At 49.8% G+C, this 24,170-nt stretch overlaps 8 protein-coding genes across 8 annotated transcripts; 1 reads left to right on the top strand and 7 right to left on the bottom strand.

Moving 5' to 3' along the window:
- Positions 1 to 139: 139 nt before the first annotated feature.
- On the bottom strand, positions 140 to 460 carry BROUX77_006320 (uncharacterized protein; the record flags this gene model as incomplete). Its single annotated transcript, XM_073751292.1, has 1 exon — positions 140 to 460. The coding sequence occupies one exon, from the start codon at positions 458 to 460 to the stop codon at positions 140 to 142; it is 321 nt and encodes a 106-aa protein (XP_073603389.1).
- Positions 461 to 774: 314 nt separating this feature from the next.
- On the bottom strand, positions 775 to 1,296 carry BROUX77_006319 (uncharacterized protein; the record flags this gene model as incomplete). Its single annotated transcript, XM_073751291.1, has 1 exon — positions 775 to 1,296. The coding sequence occupies one exon, from the start codon at positions 1,294 to 1,296 to the stop codon at positions 775 to 777; it is 522 nt and encodes a 173-aa protein (XP_073603388.1).
- An 874-nt stretch (positions 1,297 to 2,170) lies between these two features.
- On the bottom strand, positions 2,171 to 5,761 carry BROUX77_006318 (uncharacterized protein; the record flags this gene model as incomplete). Its single annotated transcript, XM_073751290.1, has 1 exon — positions 2,171 to 5,761. One exon carries the CDS (start codon positions 5,759 to 5,761, stop codon positions 2,171 to 2,173), a length of 3,591 nt encoding a protein of 1,196 aa, XP_073603387.1.
- Positions 5,762 to 5,925: 164 nt separating this feature from the next.
- Positions 5,926 to 7,092, bottom strand: BROUX77_006317 (uncharacterized protein; the record flags this gene model as incomplete). Its single annotated transcript, XM_073751289.1, has 1 exon — positions 5,926 to 7,092. The coding sequence occupies one exon, from the start codon at positions 7,090 to 7,092 to the stop codon at positions 5,926 to 5,928; it is 1,167 nt and encodes a 388-aa protein (XP_073603386.1).
- Positions 7,093 to 8,055: 963 nt separating this feature from the next.
- BROUX77_006316 (uncharacterized protein) lies at positions 8,056 to 9,222 on the bottom strand (the record flags this gene model as incomplete). Its single annotated transcript, XM_073751288.1, has 1 exon — positions 8,056 to 9,222. One exon carries the CDS (start codon positions 9,220 to 9,222, stop codon positions 8,056 to 8,058), a length of 1,167 nt encoding a protein of 388 aa, XP_073603385.1.
- Positions 9,223 to 10,173: 951 nt separating this feature from the next.
- Positions 10,174 to 12,681, bottom strand: BROUX77_006315 (uncharacterized protein; the record flags this gene model as incomplete). Its single annotated transcript, XM_073751286.1, has 1 exon — positions 10,174 to 12,681. The coding sequence occupies one exon, from the start codon at positions 12,679 to 12,681 to the stop codon at positions 10,174 to 10,176; it is 2,508 nt and encodes an 835-aa protein (XP_073603384.1).
- Positions 12,682 to 14,243: 1,562 nt separating this feature from the next.
- On the top strand, positions 14,244 to 18,752 carry BROUX77_006314 (uncharacterized protein; the record flags this gene model as incomplete). Its single annotated transcript, XM_073751285.1, has 1 exon — positions 14,244 to 18,752. One exon carries the CDS (start codon positions 14,244 to 14,246, stop codon positions 18,750 to 18,752), a length of 4,509 nt encoding a protein of 1,502 aa, XP_073603383.1.
- A 1,613-nt stretch (positions 18,753 to 20,365) lies between these two features.
- Positions 20,366 to 23,956, bottom strand: BROUX77_006313 (uncharacterized protein; the record flags this gene model as incomplete). Its single annotated transcript, XM_073751284.1, has 1 exon — positions 20,366 to 23,956. The coding sequence occupies one exon, from the start codon at positions 23,954 to 23,956 to the stop codon at positions 20,366 to 20,368; it is 3,591 nt and encodes a 1,196-aa protein (XP_073603382.1).
- Positions 23,957 to 24,170: the final 214 nt, after the last annotated feature.

Below are 24,170 nucleotides of genomic sequence, written 5' to 3'. Positions count from 1 at the left end.
GGTACGCGTCATACCTCTACCGCGCGTATATAGATAGTGTTGTTTCCGCCCGTTTTCTTGTACATTAGTCTTTTCTCTTTATCTGTTTCTTAATTTATTTCTGCTGTTCTAAAAGCGTTCTCCTTTAGACCGTAAAGCCTTACAGGACAGCTCCAGTGCTGTAGCCTGAAGAGTCAGCTTCGACAGTTGTTGGCAGAGAGTGGTCGAAGAGGCGCAAGACGGGCGAAGCACAGAAGAGATCTTTGAGTGACGAGAAGGCAGCTTGGCATTCTGGAGACCAGACGAAGGGAACTAGGTGACCAGTCAGTGAAGTGAGAGGGACGGCTACTTCGGCAAAGTTCTTGATGAACGGGCGGTAAAAATTGGCAAATCCTAGGAAGCCACGGAGCTCTTTCTTGGAACTGGGTACGGGTGTTACGGGTCGTGGACCCGATGTTGGATCATCTTTGGGCTGATCCATGTTGACCCACTTTTTGTGTGATTTGAAGTTGGGTCCACTTTCGGGTTAGGGTTTGTGGACCCACTTTTAGTCGACCAGGGTGCGACCCACTTTTTGTGTCAAGTGGGTCGGGACACACTTTTGTGTACAGGGATGATGCCCCACTTTTCTTGGACAGGGGTCATAGGGCCGATTGCCCCGATGGGGCCCACACAACTGGATTCTTGAACGCCTATAAAGCATGGCCAGTTCCCCCATCTTTAGTTTAGATTTTCTTCTTCCTTTTCTTTCTTTTCTTCCCTATGTTAAAGATAATAAACAGCATTTGGTCATAACTATGAGATTTTCTCATAATTAGTGAAACCCGTCACAACGGGCCAGTCTTTCACTGCTTGCACCTTGGCAGGATCCATTGTTGCTTTTCCAGGCTTGATGATGTAGCCCAGGTACTTGACTTCTTGTACACCGAACTCGCACTTGTCGATGTCAACCGTCAGTCCGGCCTTCACGAGCTTGGCTAGGACGTGGTTAACTTGTTCCTTGTGCTCGTCGAGGGAGCCATCGGTGTACACTAGGATGTCATCAACGTAAGCAGAACAAAACAGGTCGAGGTACTCTTGCAATACGGAATTCAGGAAGCGTTGGAATTGGGCAGGAGCATTGGACAAACCAAACGGCATCACGTTCCATTCAAAGGAGCCCAGGCGCGTACGGAAAGCGGTCTTCCATTCGTGGCCTGGCTCGATACGGATATTATGGAACGCTGCAACGACGTCAAGCTTAGTGAACCACTTTGAACGGCTGATTTGGCGTAGTGTTTCCTTGAAGTTGGGTAACGGGTATCTATCCTTCTTCATCAGCTTGTTCAACAGACGGTAGTCCACGCAGAATCTAAGTCCACCGCCAGGTTTCTTGACGAACAGGATGGGGGCAGCATATTACGGATAGGGCCCGAAGAAAGGATTAGGGTTCCGGGTACAGCCAACGACTCGGGACAATGATAGGTTCCTGAGGTGGACAGTCGGGCCTGTGGAGGAAGACGTCAGTTAGACAGAGTGCTAAGACGTATGGTCGGTTGAGATGAAGAGGCAACACACAACTTAGATGGCTATTCTGAGAATAGAGCGGCACAAAGAGGAAGGAGGAGGAACAATCACACACTTCAAAGAAGAAGAAAGGTTGAACTGCAAAGAAAGCAAGAACAGAATGGTATAAAGAAGAAGAAGAAGGTAAGCAAGTGCATGTGATTGTTAAGCTTGGAGAACAAGAGTAAACCTGATCAACTCAGGGCAGGAGACGACGATATTTATGTTGTCGGCGCTCCTGACAAAACTCTGTCTTCCCAAGCTAGAAACAATCAACATCTAACTATGAACAAAAGATAAGTCTCGTGTAAACAAGACGTAACAGGTTCGTAACAATCGAACCAGATAACAACCCCCACCTAAGCACGCAATGGCAATTGCAACAAGAAAACTCCGCAGCAGCAGAACAACGTCTATCAGAGCACCCGTGCTCAGCACATCCCACGACAACCTCATATCCGTTGATCAACTCACGATCTACACAGACCAACCTGTGCCATAAGCGCATCTTCATAGGTCGCCGACCTTCGGCGTTGTGGAAAAGAAGAGTGGGGTAGGTCTCATGCATAACCCTTAGCATGAGCAGTGTCAGGATGGCTATTCATGACAGTAGCCCCCCTTTTTATGACTGATTTCCACAGCAGTACTAAGATCGTCTGGCGTTAGGCATCCTCTTGTAGAATTCTGCAACCTTCTCAGGTGCATTGGCTAAATGGTCCAGAGGTTCCCAGGAGGGTCCATCATGTTCATAGCCCTCCCAAACTACTTGATATTGCAGAGGGCCACGCGAAGACACGCCTATAATTTCCTTGACCACAAATTCTTCCTCGCCATCTACTATGACGGGAGGAGGAGGAGGGTTTTTCTGGCCAGGAAGAGGATCCGACGCACATGGTTCCAGCAGACAAACGTGGAAGACGGGATGAACCTTCATAGTGGCAGGGAGTGCCAACTCGTAGGCATGCGAAGACACCTTCCGTAGAATCTTAAATGGGCCAAGCTTCTTGAAGTCCAACTTCTTTGAAGGACGAGTAGTTCGAATATTTCTACTCAAAAGCCACACTAAGTCCCCTTCTCGAAGGAGAGGGGCGGAAGATTTGTGTCGATTCGCGTACTCGGTCATCCGCTCACGGCTCCACGTAATTTCAGTCTTTAAAAACTGACAAATGTTGTCAAGCTCTTTAACAAAGTTCCGCAACGGGCCTTTTTCCACAGAGACTGGGAGCGACTCACGCCCACTTCTGGGGTGAAACCCGTGGTTCGCAAAGAAGGGCGTCAGCATAGTAGAACTGGACTCGGAGTCATTGTAAGAGAACTCCGCCAAGGGCAAAAGATCAGCCCAATTGTCCTGTCTATAGTTGGTGTAACCCCGCAGGTATTGCTCCAAAATAGAGTTCACACGCTCAGTCTGACCATCGGTCTGAGGGTGGAACGCAGTACTCAGATTTTGCTTTATGCCCAACAGTTTGGCTAAAGCCTTGGAAAAAGCCGACGTAAACAGACTACCCCTGTCGGACACAATGTCCAATGGCAGACCGTGGAGCCTATACACTGCTGACAAATAGAGCTTAGCAAAACCTGCAGCATCCAGCGAGGAATCGCAAGGTATAAAGTGAGCCATTTTGCTAAGCCTATCGACGACAACGAGAATCATGTCAAAAGAATTGGAGACCGGCAAGCCGGTGATAAAATCAAGGGACACAGATGTCCACCGAGCTTGCGGAATGGTCAGAGGTTTCAGTAGACCGTAGGGACTATGTCGCGCGGACTTGATCCGTTGGCAGACCTCACAATTTCGGATGTACCGGATGACATCACGACGCATCCCGGGCCACCAGTATTCCCGAACAAGAAGTTCAAAAGTGTTCTTTTGTCCAGGGTGTCCGCTAGGCATAATATCATGACAATTCTTCAATGCACGAACTCGTAGATCCTCGTTCGGCAAATATAGAAGGTCGTTGACAAACAAAAGACCGTCATTGTCAAGCCTGCAGACACTGAGGTCCACATCTGGAGGTTTGGTCGACTGGCCTCGAAGAGCAGAAATAACATCAAGAGCCCACTTGTCCGTGGATAGCGCGATTTTTACCTCGTCTACCAAAGACATGGTACCAATAAAATTTTCAGGGGGAATAATAGGAGCACACAGCTCTTTATCCTCCTCAGAAGAAGAAGAAACGAGGTCTTCGTAGCGTCTGGTCAGGGCATCAGCTCTAGAATTCAAGGAGCCAGGCCTATAAGTGATGACATAACGGTACTCGCTCAGTTCCATAGCCCACCTCGCTTGCCGTCTGTTCATGGCCGGAATTTGCTTAAGAACGGCTAAATTCCGATGGTCCGTCAATACCAGAACAGGTTTTTCCAGACTTTCAACCATGAATCGCCACGACTTTAGAGACTCCACAATGGCTAACAACTCCTTGTCACCTACGCCGTAGTTACACTGGGCAGGATTCATTTTTTGAGAGAAATAGGCCACGGGGTGTAGTAGAAGCCCCTTGTCAGTCGGGTGGTATTGAGACATGACGGCAGATATTACACGGTCAGACGCGTCTGTTTCAATAACAGTGTCCAACAGGTAATCAAAGTGCTTGAGGATAGGTTCAGAGCAGAAAAGGTCCTTCAGGGTGTGAAATGCTGCCTCACATTCAGAGGACCAGACAAAAGATTGCGTCTTTTTAGTCAACTCGAAGAGAGGTGTGCAGATTCTAGAGAAGTCACGGATGAACCTCCTATAGAAATTGGCAAAACCCAAAAAGGACTGGACTCCCTTAACAGTTCGGGGAGCCTCCCACTCACGGACAGCCGCAACTTTAGCGGGGTCCATCTTCAGAGCATCGGCTGAAATAACAAAGCCAACAAAGGTAGTTTCAGTCTTGTCGAATTCGCATTTTTCACCCTTGACAAACAGACTGGCCTGCGCTAATTTTAGCAGGACTTTGCGCACATGAACATCATGTTCCTCTTGGTTCAGAGAGAACACCAGGATATCATCCAAGTAACAGACACAGAATATGTCCAAATACTCCGACAAGACCTCGCTGACATATTTCTGACACGTGGCAGGAGCATTGGTGAGCCCAAACGGCATCACATTGTACTCAAAAATGCCATATCGAGTTCTGAAAGCTGTCTTGTATTCATCACCTTTCTTGATGCGAATCAAGTGGTACGCAGCTCTCAGATCCAGCTTTGTAAAAATGTTTCCCGTAGCCGCCGTGCGCAGTGATTCATTGATCCGAGGCAGAGGAGTTACGTCTTTGATGGTGATATCATTGACGGCTCGGAAATCAACACAGAATCGTAAACTGCCTGGCTTCCTAGCAAAAAGAATCGGGGAAGCCAGCGGCGAAGAGGAAGAGGAAATAAAGCCTTTAGCAAGCATGCCATCTAGATATTTTTTGACAGCCTGCAACTCGAGTGGAGTCATATCGTACAGCGGGGCCTTGGGGTATTTCGCATCGGGAACGAAGTTAATCGCATGATCAATGTCCCGGTGAGGTGGTAGTTGATCAGCACCTTCTCGAGAGAACAGAGGAAGTAGGTCATGGTATTTCTTCGGGATGCGTTCAAGGAGCCGTGCATGCTCTTGTTCCGGAGTTAGGTCCTCCTGATTGAGATAATCCAGGACTTCCTGAGCGGTGACACGATAAATCTGTAGTTTCTCAGCTTTGGCAAAGCGATGCAAAGCCTGAGACGACACCGTCACACAGGAACAAGACACAGCTGACGATTGTGCAATAAAAGAAGGAAGGGGTGAAGTGGCTGAAGCAGGAGCAGATCCCTCAATCTGACTGCCAGCGGTAGAAGCAATATTTTTGTCGTTTTTTGTATAAGAAAAATCAAACGAAGCGCCAGAATCAGTAGAAGCAGTCGAAACAGAAGAAGAAGAAGAAGAAGAATCAGAAGCTGCCACAGCATTGCCATCGGCGGTAGAAGTAACCGATATCTTGAGCGTATTGGAAGGCCAAGAAATTTCCGGGTTATGGGCGTCGAGCCAGCATTTCCCCAGGATGATGTGGTAGCCCCCAAGCTTCGTGATTTGAAAAACCAAAGTTTCTGAATAATTAGGAAAAGAGAGGGACAAAGGAACTTGGTGGGTCACTTTACCCGCAGCAGTTTCACTACCATCAACAACATGGAGCGACTCGGCTCTGGCCTTGAGAACAGTAGGAATCTGATGCCTTGCTATAAATTCAGAATCCACAAAACAAGTTGTTGATCCCGAATCCACCATAGCGTAGGCCTCAATGGAATTATTCACTGTCACAGGAATAACCAGAGGGGGAGAGTTACCATAATCGATAGCATTATCAAGAGAACAAGTGCTGATTCTCAAGAGACCCTCATCAGCAGCGTCAGGGCTAGCCAGGACCAGAGGGGAATGGGTCGGTAGCCCTTCTAGTTTTTTGACGCATCAGGCGCAGGGGCCGTCGAGGGAGCCCGGGTAGAAGTGGAGGGAGAAGGGACAGTAGCTGCGCGAAGAGCAAGGTTGTTTTTGGGGCAAGCCTTTAGCATGTGGTCCTTTGCGCCACACTTCCAACAAACACCCTTTGCCATTTTGCCGTCAGCAGTCTTACGGAAGGGTAGACCGTTGGCATCGGGACCTGCAGAGGTACCCTTAGCTGGCTTGGTGTTGGGGACAGCTTTTTGGGCGCCAGCATTTCTCGAACGAGAATCTTGCTGAAAGGGGACCACACCAGGAGGCGGTTGGATTTTCCCGTTGTTTCCCCGGGTTCGGTTGTTGATCGTATTGTCCAGCGTGTTGCAGAAATTAGCGAACTGATCAAGCGTTCCCTTAGGGGCAGGATAGGTGTTCCAAGCCAGAGCGTCCTGTATGTGGGGCTTGAGGCCTCGCTGAAATAGTGCAATGGTGAAATCAGCGTCGGCCCAACCGAGTTTCTTCAACAGCGTTGTAAAAGCAGAGTGATAGGCAGTACAAGTACCTGTCTGCTTTAAGTCGAAGATCTGCTGGGTCGCAGTCATGCGCCAGTCAGGGTCATCGAAAGCCTCAGCTAACGATTTCATAAAATCGTCGTACGTTTCAAAGTTCATGTGTCCAGTGGCCGGGTCCATCCGAGGCATGGCCCAATCCAGAGCGCCATCTCTAAGGTAGGAGAAGGCAGTCATCAGCTTGCGCTGCTCCGTGCGGTGGTGCTTGGGTGCAGCAGCAAATTTGACCGCAAGTTGCCTCTGGAACGCCTGGAAGCCTTGCTGATTGCCATCATAGGGCACGACATCAAGATGCTTGTCGGCCTCTTTCAACGGATCGGCATCCTCTTCCCGTTTGACTCGGGGAAGAGACTCAAGGGAGTTGAAGCGGGCTTCAGCGCCAGCCTGGAACGCAGCCCAGTAAACCTGAGCCGCATCAGGAACAGAGCCAACGGGGATGGGCGGGGCACCATCGTCGGTGCGCAGACCAGACATGTAAGCCGCCACAATAGCCATTTTGATCTCAGCACTGAACTCCCTAGGAAGGGCACCGAGATGCCAGTTCTCAGGAGTTCGGTCAGGAATCGACAGGAGGAACGTATTGAGATGCTCGATCATTTCGCGAGTGAGGGCCATTGCGAGTTGAAACGTAATAGAGAGGGAAAAATAAATGAGGAGAGAAAAAAGTGCCAAAGAGAGCCAAAGTTGTAATAGCGTCGGGTCTTCAAATGAAGCTTAACAAAATATTACGGATAGGGCCCGAAGAAAGGATTAGGGTTCCGGGTACAGCCAACGACTCGGGACAATGATAGGTTCCTGAGGTGGACAGTCGGGCCTGTGGAGGAAGACGTCAGTTAGACAGAGTGCTAAGACGTATGGTCGGTTGAGATGAAGAGGCAACACACAACTTAGATGGCTATTCTGAGAATAGAGCGGCACAAAGAGGAAGGAGGAGGAACAATCACACACTTCAAAGAAGAAGAAAGGTTGAACTGCAAAGAAAGCAAGAACAGAATGGTATAAAGAAGAAGAAGAAGGTAAGCAAGTGCATGTGATTGTTAAGCTTGGAGAACAAGAGTAAACCTGATCAACTCAGGGCAGGAGACGACGATATTTATGTTGTCGGCGCTCCTGACAAAACTCTGTCTTCCCAAGCTAGAAACAATCAACATCTAACTATGAACAAAAGATAAGTCTCGTGTAAACAAGACGTAACAGGTTCGTAACAATCGAACCAGATAACAACCCCCACCTAAGCACGCAATGGCAATTGCAACAAGAAAACTCCGCAGCAGCAGAACAACGTCTATCAGAGCACCCGTGCTCAGCACATCCCACGACAACCTCATATCCGTTGATCAACTCACGATCTACACAGACCAACCTGTGCCATAAGCGCATCTTCATAGGTCGCCGACCTTCGGCGTTGTGGAAAAGAAGAGTGGGGTAGGTCTCATGCATAACCCTTAGCATGAGCAGTGTCAGGATGGCTATTCATGACAATAGCATTATCAAGAGAACAAGTGCTGATTCTCAAGAGACCCTCATCAGCAGCGTCAGGGCTAGCCAGGACCAGAGGGGAATGGGTCGGTAGCCCTTCTAGTTTTTTGACGCATCAGGCGCAGGGGCCGTCGAGGGAGCCCGGGTAGACGTGGAGGGAGAAGGGACAGTAGCTGCGCGAAGAGCAAGGTTGTTTTTGGGGCAAGCCTTTAGCATGTGGTCCTTTGCGCCACACTTCCAACAAACACCCTTTGCCATTTTGCCGTCAGCAGTCTTACGGAAGGGTAGACCGTTGGCATCGGGACCTGCAGAGGTACCCTTAGCTGGCTTGGTGTTGGGGACAGCTTTTTGGGCGCCAGCATTTCTCGAACGAGAATCTTGCTGAAAGGGGACCACACCAGGAGGCGGTTGGATTTTCCCGTTGTTTCCCCGGGTTCGGTTGTTGATCGTATTGTCCAGCGTGTTGCAGAAATTAGCGAACTGATCAAGCGTTCCCTTAGGGGCAGGATAGGTGTTCCAAGCCAGAGCGTCCTGTATGTGGGGCTTGAGGCCTCGCTGAAATAGTGCAATGGTGAAATCAGCGTCGGCCCAACCGAGTTTCTTCAACAGCGTTGTAAAAGCAGAGTGATAGGCAGTACAAGTACCTGTCTGCTTTAAGTCGAAGATCTGCTGGGTCGCAGTCATGCGCCAGTCAGGGTCATCGAAAGCCTCAGCTAACGATTTCATAAAATCGTCGTACGTTTCAAAGTTCATGTGTCCAGTGGCCGGGTCCATCCGAGGCATGGCCCAATCCAGAGCGCCATCTCTAAGGTAGGAGAAGGCAGTCATCAGCTTGCGCTGCTCCGTGCGGTGGTGCTTGGGTGCAGCAGCAAATTTGACCGCAAGTTGCCTCTGGAACGCCTGGAAGCCTTGCTGATTGCCATCATAGGGCACGACATCAAGATGCTTGTCGGCCTCTTTCAACGGATCGGCATCCTCTTCCCGTTTGACTCGGGGAAGAGACTCAAGGGAGTTGAAGCGGGCTTCAGCGCCAGCCTGGAACGCAGCCCAGTAAACCTGAGCCGCATCAGGAACAGAGCCAACGGGGATGGGCGGGGCACCATCGTCGGTGCGCAGACCAGACATGTAAGCCGCCACAATAGCCATTTTGATCTCAGCACTGAACTCCCTAGGAAGGGCACCGAGATGCCAGTTCTCAGGAGTTCGGTCAGGAATCGACAGGAGGAACGTATTGAGATGCTCGATCATTTCGCGAGTGAGGGCCATTGCGAGTTGAAACGTAATAGAGAGGGAAAAATAAATGAGGAGAGAAAAAAGTGCCAAAGAGAGCCAAAGTTGTAATAGCGTCGGGTCTTCAAATGAAGCTTAACAAAATATTACGGATAGGGCCCGAAGAAAGGATTAGGGTTCCGGGTACAGCCAACGACTCGGGACAATGATAGGTTCCTGAGGTGGACAGTCGGGCCTGTGGAGGAAGACGTCAGTTAGACAGAGTGCTAAGACGTATGGTCGGTTGAGATGAAGAGGCAACACACAACTTAGATGGCTATTCTGAGAATAGAGCGGCACAAAGAGGAAGGAGGAGGAACAATCACACACTTCAAAGAAGAAGAAAGGTTGAACTGCAAAGAAAGCAAGAACAGAATGGTATAAAGAAGAAGAAGAAGGTAAGCAAGTGCATGTGATTGTTAAGCTTGGAGAACAAGAGTAAACCTGATCAACTCAGGGCAGGAGACGACGATATTTATGTTGTCGGCGCTCCTGACAAAACTCTGTCTTCCCAAGCTAGAAACAATCAACATCTAACTACGAACAAAAGATAAGTCTCGTGTAAACAAGACGTAACAGGTTCGTAACAATCGAACCAGATAACAACCCCCACCTAAGCACGCAATGGCAATTGCAACAAGAAAACTCCGCAGCAGCAGAACAACGTCTATCAGAGCACCCGTGCTCAGCACATCCCACGACAACCTCATATCCGTTGATCAACTCACGATCTACACAGACCAACCTGTGCCATAAGCGCATCTTCATAGGTCGCCGACCTTCGGCGTTGTGGAAAAGAAGAGTGGGGTAGGTCTCATGCATAACCCTTAGCATGAGCAGTGTCAGGATAGCTATTCATGACAGTCGCCGACCTTCGGCGTTGTGGAAAAGAAGAGTGGGGTAGGTCTCATGCATAACCCTTAGCATGAGCAGTGTCAGGATAGCTATTCATGACAGGTCTAAACGTAGACCAGCATCGCCCAATCTCTCCAACACAAGGTTCACTTTTCTCATGTGGTCCTTGTGACTTCCGTCGGTGTAAATTAGTACATCGTCAAGGTACGCGGAACAAAAGTCGTCCAAATAGTCGCGGAGCGTGCTGTTGATGTATCGTTGAAACGTGGCGGGTGCTCCGGATAGTCCAAAGGGCGTAACTAGCCACTCGTATAGGCCGAACCTGGTCCGGAAAGCGGTTTTCCATTCGTCGCCTTCTGTGATTCGTATCTTGTGAAACGCGGCGCGGACATCGACCTTGGTAAAATAGCGTGCCTTGGCTAGCGCTCTCAGAGTTTCACTGATTAGCGGCAGCGGGTAACGATCTTTCTCGGTTATGTCGTTCAGTGCTCGATAGTCCACGCAGAATCGCAGACCGCCTCCGGGTTTCCGAACAAACAGGACAGGGGCGCCTCCGGGGGAGCTGCTAGCGCGAATCCATCCCTTGTCTAAGTGGTCTGCGAGCGTCTTGCGCAGAACCAATAATTCATCTCTCGACATGTTGTACAGGGGGCCCCATGGGACCTCTTTGTCTCGTCCTTGTTCGTCTTTCTTCATCTTTATAGCGTGGTCGATGCCTGGTCGGTTGGGCGGTAAATCTCCTTCGCCATCGTCTAGGAAAATCGGTGCTAAATGCTTGAGTTCCTGCGGGAGTCTCTCGGAAATCTGTTCTCTTGTGAGGCGGGCTTTCACTTCGAGGGCCTTGTTGATGTCTTGAATGGAGGCCGAAAACACTTGTAGCTTCTGTTTGCTCTTCCTTCCTCGTCGAATCTCTGCGGCAAAAACTGCTGCCATCACCATGCTTGCTTTGGGGGCGCCAGCGTGCGCTTCACGCCAGCCTTTCTCTCGGACAATAAGTCGGTCTCCTTGATCCTTGAAGGTAATCATTCGCTCTTTCGCGGAGTACACGACGTCGTTCTTCTCCATCCAGGGCTTTCCCAGGATCATGTCGTAGGCTAAATTCGGTATCACGTAACCGTAGACTCTCTCTTTGCGACCGTCGATATCAATGTCGCACACTGCAATTTCTGAAATCCATCTCTTCTTCGTGTCGTTTTCTGCAAGTAGTAGCTCTCTTCTCTTCACGGGGATACGCTGGAGACCCCGTCGCTTGACTAAACCTTCGTCAAATGCTGATGTTACCAAGCATCCAGTGTCGAGCAGTGCGTCACAATAAAAGAAGTTGTTGACGAAAGTCTCGATCAAAAACGGTGTGGAATGCATGTGGTTGACTGCATCAGCATGGACGATGTTGGTGCCGGTTCTCTTCTTGCGTCTTCTCTTCTTTAAACTCAGGGGCCGAAATTCGTCTGGGTCTACTCTTGTGTCCGCATCGTGTGGAACACTCTCGATAATCTCGTCCATCGGCTCTGAAACTTCTGGAATCGTTGTATGGTTCACTCTCGCTGGTCGACGACTCGGGGCAAACTTCGGGCAGTCAAGAGACCGGTGGCCCGTGGCAAGGCAACGGAAACAGGCGTTGCCAGACTTTGCTTTCTCTTTTTCATCTGCAGATCTCCAAGGTGCACGGGGTTTGACGGGACGGGTGCGTTGGCATTCATTGCTCGGGAGCGGCGTGTGGAAGGCGTTGACACTCATTGTCACGTGTTCTTCATCATTGTCGGGGTGCGGTTGCTGGTCCACGACGCTCGGGGTTACAACTTTGGCGGACATTGTTTCTGCTTTCGTCTGGCTGTACCACGTCAAAGTCTTCGACGGGTCCTTGGAACTATATCCTGGTAGCGCTTCCACTCGTCCCGCTACTCTCTTTACTTTCTCAACCCATCTTGGGTAGTCGTCGTTGGGGAGGTTTTTGACTGTGAGGTATACCTGAAGTGTCGAGTTTATGGCGGAGTTCAGGTGTAAAATCTTAACGCGGTCGGGCCAGTCCAAACCTCCACATAAGCCAACTTGGTGCTCGAAATCTTGTAGGAAAGACACAAAACTCTGGTGACTTCCCATCTGTATAGCGCAGAGCTTCTGGCCTGCCTTCTGGATCGCGTCCTTGTCTTCAAACTGGTCGTTGATGTGCTGAAGAAAACTCTTCCAATCCCAATTGTGTATGGCGCCATCGGTGAACCATTGTTCTACTCTCGCTTGTTGCTCAGCGTGAATACTCATGAAAATGCTGAGACAAATTGCTTGGGAAGACCCGATGACGTGAGCTGCGATTTGCGCGCGGACCTTCAACTGTTTAAAATATCTGGGGAAGGACAAAAGCTTTCCATCCCACTCTGGCCACGGTGCGTTGTAGCGGTGGTTAATCATCGGTTGTGAAGGTGGTAGGGCAAGTGCAGGCGCGGGAGGAGCCGGGGCTTGTAGTTTCGCGTGGTTCTGTAGTATCATCTGGACTATTGCGAGTTGCTGAGGCGTAAATACCTCTAATCCTGGGGCATTGGTGGGCTGCTCCTGTTGGGAGTCGCGGGGTAGCCCGGACAGAACATCTTCTGACTTGTCGTTCATCGTTAAAGTATGCTATCTCACGGCCTGAATGCGAGTCTTAGCTTCTTTCGTCACGTGCGGAACGTGGTATTCTTCGCTTAAGAACCTTGACACTTATGCAAGGTCGGCGGACTTCGGGTGGTGGGGGGACGGGAAGCTTCCTCACAAGCTTCTAAGACAACAAGGGGTCATGAAGCTTCCTAACAAGCTTCTAAGATAACAAGGGGTAGTGAAGCTTCCTCACAAGCTTCTAAGATAAAAAAAATGTGATGTTAAAGATAATATGTGACGGGTTGTCTAAGTACGGAGAAAACTCATAGTTAGGTCCAATGCTGTTTATTATCTTTAACATAGGGAAGAAAAGAAAGAAAAGGAAGAAGAAAATCCAAACTAAAGATGGGGGAACTGGCTCTGCTTTATAGGCATTCAGGAATCCAGTTGTGTGGGCCCCACCAGGGCAACCAGCCCTATGACCCCTGTACAATAAAAGTGGGGCAACATCCGTGCACATAAAAGTGGGTCCCGACCCCTGGTCGAATAAAAGTGGGTCGACAAACCCTAACCCGAAAGTGGACCCAACTTCAAATCACACAAAAAGTGGGTCAACATGGATCAGCCCAAAGATGATCCAACATCGGGTCCACGACCCGTAACAGGCCACAGAAGAAGGTTGGTCATTAAAAGGTTTGTTACGGGTCGTGGACCCGACGTTGGATCATCTTTGGGCTGATCCATGTTGACCCACTTTTTGTGTGATTTGAAGTTGGGTCCACTTTCGGGTTAGGGTTTGTGGACCCACTTTTAGTCGACCAGGGTGCGACCCACTTTTTGTGTCACAGGGGTCGGGACCCACTTTTATGTGCACGGGTGTTGCTCCACTTTTATTGTACAGGGGTCATAGGGCTGGTTGCCCTGGTGGGGCGCACACAACTGGATTGTCGAACGCCTATAAAGCAGAGCCAGTTCCCCCATCTTTAGTTTGGATTTTCTTCTTCCTTTTCTTTCTTTTCTTCCCTATGTTAAAGATAATAAACAGCATTGGACCTAACTATGAGTTTTCTCCGTACTTAGACAACCCGTCACATATTATCTTTAACATCACATTTTTTTTATCTTAGAAGCTTGTGAGGAAGCTTCACTACCCCTTGTTATCTTAGAAGCTTGTTAGGAAGCTTCATGACCCCTTGTTGTCTTAGAAGCTTGTGAGGAAGCTTCATTACCCCTTATGTTCTCTTAGAAGCCTGTGAGGAAGCTTCCCGTCCCCCCACCACCCGAAGTCCGCCGACCTTGCATAAGTGTCAAGGTTCTTAAGCGAAGAATACCACGTTCCGCACGTGACGAAAGAAGCTAAGACTCGCATTCAGGCCGTGAGATAGCATACTTTAACGATGAACGACAAGTCAGAAGATGTTCTGTCCGGGCTACCCCGCGACTCCCAACAGGAGCAGCCCACCAATACCCCAGGATTAGAGGTATTTACGCCTCAGCAACTCGCAATAGTCCAGATGATACTACAGAACCACGCGAAACTACAAGCCCCGGCTCCTCCCGCGCCTGCACTTGCCCTACCACCTTCACAACCGATGATTAACCACCGCTACAACGCACCGTGGCCAGAGTGGGATGGAAAGCTTTTGTCCTTCCCCAGATATTTTAAACAGTTGAAGGTCCGCGCGCAAATCGCAGCTCACGTCATCGGGTCTTCCCAAGCAATTTGTCTCAGCATTTTCATGAGTATTCACGCTGAGCAACAAGCGAGAGTAGAACAATGGTTCACCGATGGCGCCATACACAATTGGGATTGGAAGAGTTTTCTTCAGCACATCAACGACCAGTTTGAAGACAAGGACGCGATCCAGAAGGCAGGCCAGAAGCTCTGCGCTATACAGATGGGAAGTCACCAGAGTTTTGTGTCTTTCCTACAAGATTTCGAGCACCAAGTTGGCTTATGTGGAGGTTTGGACTGGCCCGACCGCGTTAAGATTTTACACCTGAACTCCGCCATAAACTCGACACTTCAGGTATACCTCACAGTCAAAAACCTCCCCAACGACGACTACCCAAGATGGGTTGAGAAAGTAAAGAGAGTAGCGGGACGAGTGGAAGCGCTACCAGGATATAGTTCCAAGGACCCGTCGAAGACTTTGACGTGGTACAGCCAGACGAAAGCAGAAACAATGTCCGCCAAAGTTGTAACCCCGAGCGTCGTGGACCAGCAACCGCACCCCGACAATGATGAAGAACACGTGACAATGAGTGTCAACGCCTTCCACACGCCGCTCCCGAGCAATGAATGCCAACGCACCCGTCCCGTCAAACCCCGTGCACCTTGGAGATCTGCAGATGAAAAAGAGAAAGCAAAGTCTGGCAACGCCTGTTTCCGTTGCCTTGCCACGGGCCACCGGTCTCTTGACTGCCCGAAGTTTGCCCCGAGTCGTCGACCAGCGAGAGTGAACCATACAACGATTCCAGAAGTTTCAGAGCCGATGGACGAGATTATCGAGAGTGTTCCACACGATGCGGACACAAGAGTAGACCCAGACGAATTTCGGCCCCTGAGTTTAAAGAAGAGAAGACGCAAGAAGAGAACCGGCACCAACATCGTCCATGCTGATGCAGTCAACCACATGCATTCCACACCGTTTTTGATCGAGACTTTCGTCAACAACTTCTTTTATTGTGACGCACTGCTCGACACTGGATGCTTGGTAACATCAGCATTTGACGAAGGTTTAGTCAAGCGACGGGGTCTCCAGCGTATCCCCGTGAAGAGAAGAGAGCTACTACTTGCAGAAAACGACACGAAGAAGAGATGGATTTCAGAAATTGCAGTGTGCGACATTGATATCGACGGTCGCAAAGAGAGAGTCTACGGTTACGTGATACCGAATTTAGCCTACGACATGATCCTGGGAAAGCCCTGGATGGAGAAGAACGACGTCGTGTACTCCGCGAAAGAGCGAATGATTACCTTCAAGGATCAAGGAGACCGACTTATTGTCCGAGAGAAAGGCTGGCGTGAAGCGCACGCTGGCGCCCCCAAAGCAAGCATGGTGATGGCAGCAGTTTTTGCCGCAGAGATTCGACGAGGAAGGAAGAGCAAACAGAAGCTACAAGTGTTTTCGGCCTCCATTCAAGACATCAACAAGGCCCTCGAAGTGAAAGCCCGCCTCACAAGAGAACAGATTTCCGAGAGACTCCCGCAGGAACTCAAGCATTTAGCACCGATTTTCCTAGACGATGGCGAAGGAGATTTACCGCCCAACCGACCAGGCATCGACCACGCTATAAAGATGAAGAAAGACGAACAAGGACGAGACAAAGAGGTCCCATGGGGCCCCCTGTACAACATGTCGAGAGATGAATTATTGGTTCTGCGCAAGACGCTCGCAGACCACTTAGACAAGGGATGGATTCGCGCTAGCAGCTCCCCCGGAGGCGCCCCTGTCCTGTTTGTTCGGAAACCCGGAGGCGGTCTGCGATTCTGCGTGGACTATCGAGCACTGAACGACATAACCGAGAAAGATCGTTACCCGCTGCCGCTAATCAGTGAAACTCTGAGAGCGCTAGCCAAGGCACGCTATTTTACCAAGGTCGATGTCCGCGCCGCGTTTCACAAGATACGAATCACAGAAGGCGACGAATGGAAAACCGCTTTCCGGACCAGGTTCGGCCTATACGAGTGGCTAGTTACGCCCTTTGGACTATCCGGAGCACCCGCCACGTTTCAACGATACATCAACAGCACGCTCCGCGACTATTTGGACGACTTTTGTTCCGCGTACCTTGACGATGTACTAATTTACACCGACGGAAGTCACAAGGACCACATGAGAAAAGTGAACCTTGTGTTGGAGAGATTGGGCGATGCTGGTCTACGTTTAGACCTGAACAAGTGCGAGTTTGCAGTGACCGAGACGAAGTACCTGGGCTTTATCATCCAGGCCGGAGAGGGGATAAAAGTTGATCCCGCTAAAGTGGCTGCAATCCGCGAGTGGCAGCCTCCGACGAATGTGAAAAGCGTCCGCAGTTTTCTTGGCTTTGCGAATTTTTACCGCCAATTTATCCCGTTATTCAGCGAAGTTGCAGCGCCGCTAGTTCGACTTACGAAGAAAGAAGAGCCGTGGAAGTGGAGCAAGACAGAAGATCAAGCCTTTGAGAAGCTGAAGAACGACTTCATGAGAGCCCCCGTGCTAGCAATGTGGGATGAAGAACGGCCTACAATAGTAGAGTGCGACTGCTCAGGATGGGCACTGGGAGGTACGCTGTCGCAGGTCGACGAGACTGGAAGCCTCCGCCCCGTTGCATTTTTCTCAAAGAAGCTGAGCCCCGCCGAAGTCAACTACGAGATCCATGATAAAGAGTTGTTGGCTGTCATAAAGTGTCTTGAAGAATGGAGAGGCGAACTAAAGAGTCTTGGAGCCCCGTTTAAGATTCTTACCGACCACAGGAATCTTCAATATTTCATGACAACGCGCAAGCTATCGGAGAGACAGGTTCGGTGGTCACAGACACTTTCAGAGTATGATTTCCAACTGGAGTTTCGAGCAGGAGTCAAGAACGGAAAGCCCGATGCGTTGAGTCGACGAGAGCAGGACACCCCCCAGGGCGAGGATGATGAGCGACTCAAATCTCGAATCATGAAGCTAGTCAAGGATCACTGGCTTCCCGAAGCAACGACAGTAGCTCTGTCCCCGGCGGAGATCGTTCAGAGAACCGACATTGTCCCCCACGGAGACCAGATATTTTCGCAGCAAGATTTACAGCGCCTGTGGGACGAAGCAAAGACGAAGGACAGCGATTTCCACGAAATGTACAAGGCTCTAGCGACCGCAGAGAGAAGTTTTCCCCCGACACTGACCAAGAAGGTGGCTATATCCATAGCCGAATGTGAATTCGACAACCGAGGCGCCCTTGTATATCGACAGAAGCTTTTTATACCAGACTGGGAGCCCCTACGGACAGCGTTGATTCAGAGTACACATGATTCACACGTTACTGGCCACCCGGGACGAGACGGCACGCTTGCCATTCTATCACGCGACTTCTTCTGGCCCGGTATTTCGAGAGATGTACGTCGCTTCTGTGCGAACTGCGACGTGTGCGGAAGATCCAAAGTTTGGCGAGAACGGAAGAAAGGACTACTGCGACCACTGCCGATACCGGAAAGACCACATTCAGAGCTGGGAATCGATTTCATGACTGAACTGCCGGCACGGAAGCCCGGCGACCCGAGATACCTGATGGTGATTGTCGACAGGTTGACAGGAGCTGTGACCCTTGAAGCGATGACAACAATGACCGCGACACATTGCGCCGAGAGATTCTTGCAATGTCACTGGAAGTATCACGGCTTCCCACACGCCCTTACGTCAGACAGAGGAACCAACTGGACGAGCGAATTTTGGAGCAGCCTATGTCGTTTAACCAGCATCGAGAGAAGACTATCCACGGGATTCCATCCCCAGACAGACGGAGCCACGGAACGGATGAACCAGGAAGTGTTGGCGTACATGAGAGCGTTCGTTACCTATTCCCAGTACGACTGGCCGGAACTGTTGCCTGCCGCAATGTTAGCCATCAACAACCGCAATACGTCCATGGGGGTGAGCCCGTTTTTCCTCACCCACGGCTACCATGTGAACACGATCGAGCAAGTCCAACCGGAAGAGTCGCCGAAGACACTGGAACAGCAAGACGCCGAGAGATTCGTTGAGAGATTCCGTGAAGGCTGGGAGTTGGCACAAGCCGCCATGGCGTCACGACAGCAAGAAATGGAGAATCAGGCCAACAAGTCACGCAGCAGCCAAGAGCGTTTCGAAGTAGGCGACCTAGTGTGGCTCAAGCTAAAGAACATTTCGACACCCCAGATTTCCAAGAAAATGTCGTGGGTCAACGCCAAATACCGAGTGACGAAAGTCGTATCTCCCCACGTTGTCGAGCTTGATGTGCCTACGAATATCTACCCGAAGTTCCATGTCGACCTGATCAAGAGAGCAGCCGGGAATCCACTCCCCTCCCAAAAGACCGACGACACGCAACCCCCCGCGCTCGAAGAGAACGAATATGGAGAGCCTGAATACTTGGTGTAAGGCTTTACGGTCTAAAGGAGAACGCTTTTAGAACAGCAGAAATAAATTAAGAAACAGATAAAGAGAAAAGACTAATGTACAAGAAAACGGGCGGAAACAACACTATCTATATACGCGCGGTAGAGGTATGACGCGTACCCTTGACAACGACGGTGTGCACACGGGTTTGGCAGGCGGTGAGTAACGGCGGTGTGCAAGGCGGTGTGGACGGCGGTGTAAACGGCGGTGAGGGCGGAGCCTGAGCCTACCTCGATCCATAGATCGTTACACTTGGTCGAGCGAATCTTGAGAAGCCGCCGGAGACGCGTAGGAAGAGGCTACCGCAGAGAGGTACTTGTCAAATGGGCAGGGTATGCAGAGCCAGACTGGAGACCGCGAGCCGACTTTGAGGAGACGGAAGCACTGGAGACTTTCGAAGCCGAGTTTGGAGATGAGGATGACGTTGGAGAGCCACAGACTGGCGCTATGACAGGCCCCCGCACACGGATGAGAGGAGGGGGGTAATGTTACGGGTCGTGGACCCGATGTTGGATCATCTTTGGGCTGATCCATGTTGACCCACTTTTTGTGTGATTTGAAGTTGGGTCCACTTTCGGGTTAGGGTTTGTGGACCCACTTTTAGTCGACCAGGGTGCGACCCACTTTTTGTGTCAAGTGGGTCGGGACACACTTTTGTGTACAGGGATGATGCCCCACTTTTATTGTACAGGGGTCATAGGGCTGGTTGCCCTGGTGGGGCCCACACAACTGGATTCCTGAATGCCTATAAAGCAGAGCCAGTTCCCCCATCTTTAGTTTAGATTTTCTTCTTCCTTTTCTATTACGGATAGGGCCCGAAGAAAGGATTAGGGTTCCGGGTACAGCCAACGACTCGGGACAATGATAGGTTCCTGAGGTGGACAGTCGGGCCTGTGGAGGAAGACGTCAGTTAGACAGAGTGCTAAGACGTATGGTCGGTTGAGATGAAGAGGCAACACACAACTTAGATGGCTATTCTGAGAATAGAGCGGCACAAAGAGGAAGGAGGAGGAACAATCACACACTTCAAAGAAGAAGAAAGGTTGAACTGCAAAGAAAGCAAGAACAGAATGGTATAAAGAAGAAGAAGAAGGTAAGCAAGTGCATGTGATTGTTAAGCTTGGAGAACAAGAGTAAACCTGATCAACTCAGGGCAGGAGACGACGATATTTATGTTGTCGGCGCTCCTGACAAAACTCTGTCTTCCCAAGCTAGAAACAATCAACATCTAACTACGAACAAAAGATAAGTCTCGTGTAAACAAGACGTAACAGGTTCGTAACAATCGAACCAGATAACAACCCCCACCTAAGCACGCAATGGCAATTGCAACAAGAAAACTCCGCAGCAGCAGAACAACGTCTATCAGAGCACCCGTGCTCAGCACATCCCACGACAACCTCATATCCGTTGATCAACTCACGATCTACACAGACCAACCTGTGCCATAAGCGCATCTTCATAGGTCGCCGACCTTCGGCGTTGTGGAAAAGAAGAGTGGGGTAGGTCTCATGCATAACCCTTAGCATGAGCAGTGTCAGGATAGCTATTCATGACAGTAGCCCCCCTTTTTATGACTGATTTCCACAGCAGTACTAAGATCGTCTGGCGTTAGGCATCCTCTTGTAGAATTCTGCAACCTTCTCAGGTGCATTGGCTAAATGGTCCAGAGGTTCCCAGGAGGGTCCATCATGTTCATAGCCCTCCCAAACTACTTGATATTGCAGAGGGCCACGCGAAGACACGCCTATAATTTCCTTGACCACAAATTCTTCCTCGCCATCTACTATGACGGGAGGAGGAGGAGGGTTCTTCTGGCCAGGAAGAGGATCCGACGCACATGGTTCCAGCAGACAAACGTGGAAGACGGGATGAACCTTCATAGTGGCAGGGAGTGCCAACTCGTAGGCATGCGAAGACACCTTCCGTAGAATCTTAAATGGGCCAAGCTTCTTGAAGTCCAACTTCTTTGAAGGACGAGTAGTTCGAATATTTCTACTCAAAAGCCACACTAAGTCCCCTTCTCGAAGGAGAGGGGCGGAAGATTTGTGTCGATTCGCGTACTCGGTCATCCGCTCACGGCTCCACGTAATTTCAGTCTTTAAAAACTGACAAATGTTGTCAAGCTCTTTAACAAAGTTCCGCAACGGGCCTTTTTCCACAGAGACTGGGAGCGACTCACGCCCACTTCTGGGGTGAAACCCGTGGTTCGCAAAGAAGGGCGTCAGCATAGTAGAACTGGACTCGGAGTCATTGTAAGAGAACTCCGCCAAGGGCAAAAGATCAGCCCAATTGTCCTGTCTATAGTTGGTGTAACCCCGCAGGTATTGCTCCAAAATAGAGTTCACACGCTCAGTCTGACCATCGGTCTGAGGGTGGAACGCAGTACTCAGATTTTGCTTTATGCCCAACAGTTTGGCTAAAGCCTTGGAAAAAGCCGACGTAAACAGACTACCCCTGTCGGACACAATGTCCAATGGCAGACCGTGGAGCCTATACACTGCTGACAAATAGAGCTTAGCAAAACCTGCAGCATCCAGCGAGGAATCGCAAGGTATAAAGTGAGCCATTTTGCTAAGCCTATCGACGACAACGAGAATCATGTCAAAAGAATTGGAGACCGGCAAGCCGGTGATAAAATCAAGGGACACAGATGTCCACCGAGCTTGCGGAATGGTCAGAGGTTTCAGTAGACCGTAGGGACTATGTCGCGCGGACTTGATCCGTTGGCAGACCTCACAATTTCGGATGTACCGGATGACATCACGACGCATCCCGGGCCACCAGTATTCCCGAACAAGAAGTTCAAAAGTGTTCTTTTGTCCAGGGTGTCCGCTAGGCATAATATCATGACAATTCTTCAATGCACGAACTCGTAGATCCTCGTTCGGCAAATATAGAAGGTCGTTGACAAACAAAAGACCGTCATTGTCAAGCCTGCAGACACTGAGGTCCACATCTGGAGGTTTGGTCGACTGGCCTCGAAGAGCAGAAATAACATCAAGAGCCCACTTGTCCGTGGATAGCGCGATTTTTACCTCGTCTACCAAAGACATGGTACCAATAAAATTTTCAGGGGGAATAATAGGAGCACACAGCTCTTTATCCTCCTCAGAAGAAGAAGAAACGAGGTCTTCGTAGCGTCTGGTCAGGGCATCAGCTCTAGAATTCAAGGAGCCAGGCCTATAAGTGATGACATAACGGTACTCGCTCAGTTCCATAGCCCACCTCGCTTGCCGTCTGTTCATGGCCGGAATTTGCTTAAGAACGGCTAAATTCCGATGGTCCGTCAATACCAGAACAGGTTTTTCCAGACTTTCAACCATGAATCGCCACGACTTTAGAGACTCCACAATGGCTAACAACTCCTTGTCACCTACGCCGTAGTTACACTGGGCAGGATTCATTTTTTGAGAGAAATAGGCCACGGGGTGTAGTAGAAGCCCCTTGTCAGTCGGGTGGTATTGAGACATGACGGCAGATATTACACGGTCAGACGCGTCTGTTTCAATAACAGTGTCCAACAGGTAATCAAAGTGCTTGAGGATAGGTTCAGAGCAGAAAAGGTCCTTCAGGGTGTGAAATGCTGCCTCACATTCAGAGGACCAGACAAAAGATTGCGTCTTTTTAGTCAACTCGAAGAGAGGTGTGCAGATTCTAGAGAAGTCACGGATGAACCTCCTATAGAAATTGGCAAAACCCAAAAAGGACTGGACTCCCTTAACAGTTCGGGGAGCCTCCCACTCACGGACAGCCGCAACTTTAGCGGGGTCCATCTTCAGAGCATCGGCTGAAATAACAAAGCCAACAAAGGTAGTTTCAGTCTTGTCGAATTCGCATTTTTCACCCTTGACAAACAGACTGGCCTGCGCTAATTTTAGCAGGACTTTGCGCACATGAACATCATGTTCCTCTTGGTTCAGAGAGAACACCAGGATATCATCCAAGTAACAGACACAGAATATGTCCAAATACTCCGACAAGACCTCGCTGACATATTTCTGACACGTGGCAGGAGCATTGGTGAGCCCAAACGGCATCACATTGTACTCAAAAATGCCATATCGAGTTCTGAAAGCTGTCTTGTATTCATCACCTTTCTTGATGCGAATCAAGTGGTACGCAGCTCTCAGATCCAGCTTTGTAAAAATGTTTCCCGTAGCCGCCGTGCGCAGTGATTCATTGATCCGAGGCAGAGGAGTTACGTCTTTGATGGTGATATCATTGACGGCTCGGAAATCAACACAGAATCGTAAACTGCCTGGCTTCCTAGCAAAAAGAATCGGGGAAGCCAGCGGCGAAGAGGAAGAGGAAATAAAGCCTTTAGCAAGCATGCCATCTAGATATTTTTTGACAGCCTGCAACTCGAGTGGAGTCATATCGTACAGCGGGGCCTTGGAGTATTTCGCATCGGGAACGAAGTTAATCGCATGATCAATGTCCCGGTGAGGTGGTAGTTGATCAGCACCTTCTCGAGAGAACAGAGGAAGTAGGTCATGGTATTTCTTCGGGATGCGTTCAAGGAGCCGTGCATGCTCTTGTTCCGGAGTTAGGTCCTCCTGATTGAGATAATCCAGGACTTCCTGAGCGGTGACACGATAAATCTGTAGTTTCTCAGCTTTGGCAAAGCGATGCAAAGCCTGAGACGACACCGTCACACAGGAACAAGACACAGCTGACGATTGTGCAATAAAAGAAGGAAGGGGTGAAGTGGCTGAAGCAGGAGCAGATCCCTCAATCTGACTGCCAGCGGTAGAAGCAATATTTTTGTCGTTTTTTGTATAAGAAAAATCAAACGAAGCGCCAGAATCAGTAGAAGCAGTCGAAACAGAAGAAGAAGAAGAAGAAGAATCAGAAGCTGCCACAGCATTGCCATCGGCGGTAGAAGTAACCGATATCTTGAGCGTATTGGAAGGCCAAGAAATTTCCGGGTTATGGGCGTCGAGCCAGCATTTCCCCAGGATGATGTGGTAGCCCCCAAGCTTCGTGATTTGAAAAACCAAAGTTTCTGAATAATTAGGAAAAGAGAGGGACAAAGGAACTTGGTGGGTCACTTTACCCGCAGCAGTTTCACTACCATCAACAACATGGAGCGACTCGGCTCTGGCCTTGAGAACAGTAGGAATCTGATGCCTTGCTATAAATTCAGAATCCACAAAACAAGTTGTTGATCCCGAATCCACCATAGCGTAGGCCTCAATGGAATTATTCACTGTCACAGGAATAACCAGAGGGGGAGAGTTACCATAATCGATAGCATTATCAAGAGAACAAGTGCTGATTCTCAAGAGACCCTCATCAGCAGCGTCAGGGCTAGCCAGGACCAGAGGGGAATGGGTCGGTAGCCCTTCTAGTTTTTTGACGCATCAGGCGCAGGGGCCGTCGAGGGAGCCCGGGTAG

The sequence above is a fragment of the Berkeleyomyces rouxiae genome (genome assembly GCF_048999995.1).
Source record: "Berkeleyomyces rouxiae strain 22BRR77 chromosome Unknown BrBRR77_ptg000008l, whole genome shotgun sequence".
NCBI lineage: Eukaryota > Fungi > Ascomycota > Sordariomycetes > Microascales > Ceratocystidaceae > Berkeleyomyces > Berkeleyomyces rouxiae.
The sequence above is the reverse complement of the archived record's forward strand: the minus strand, read 5'-3'. Positions and strand labels throughout refer to the sequence as shown.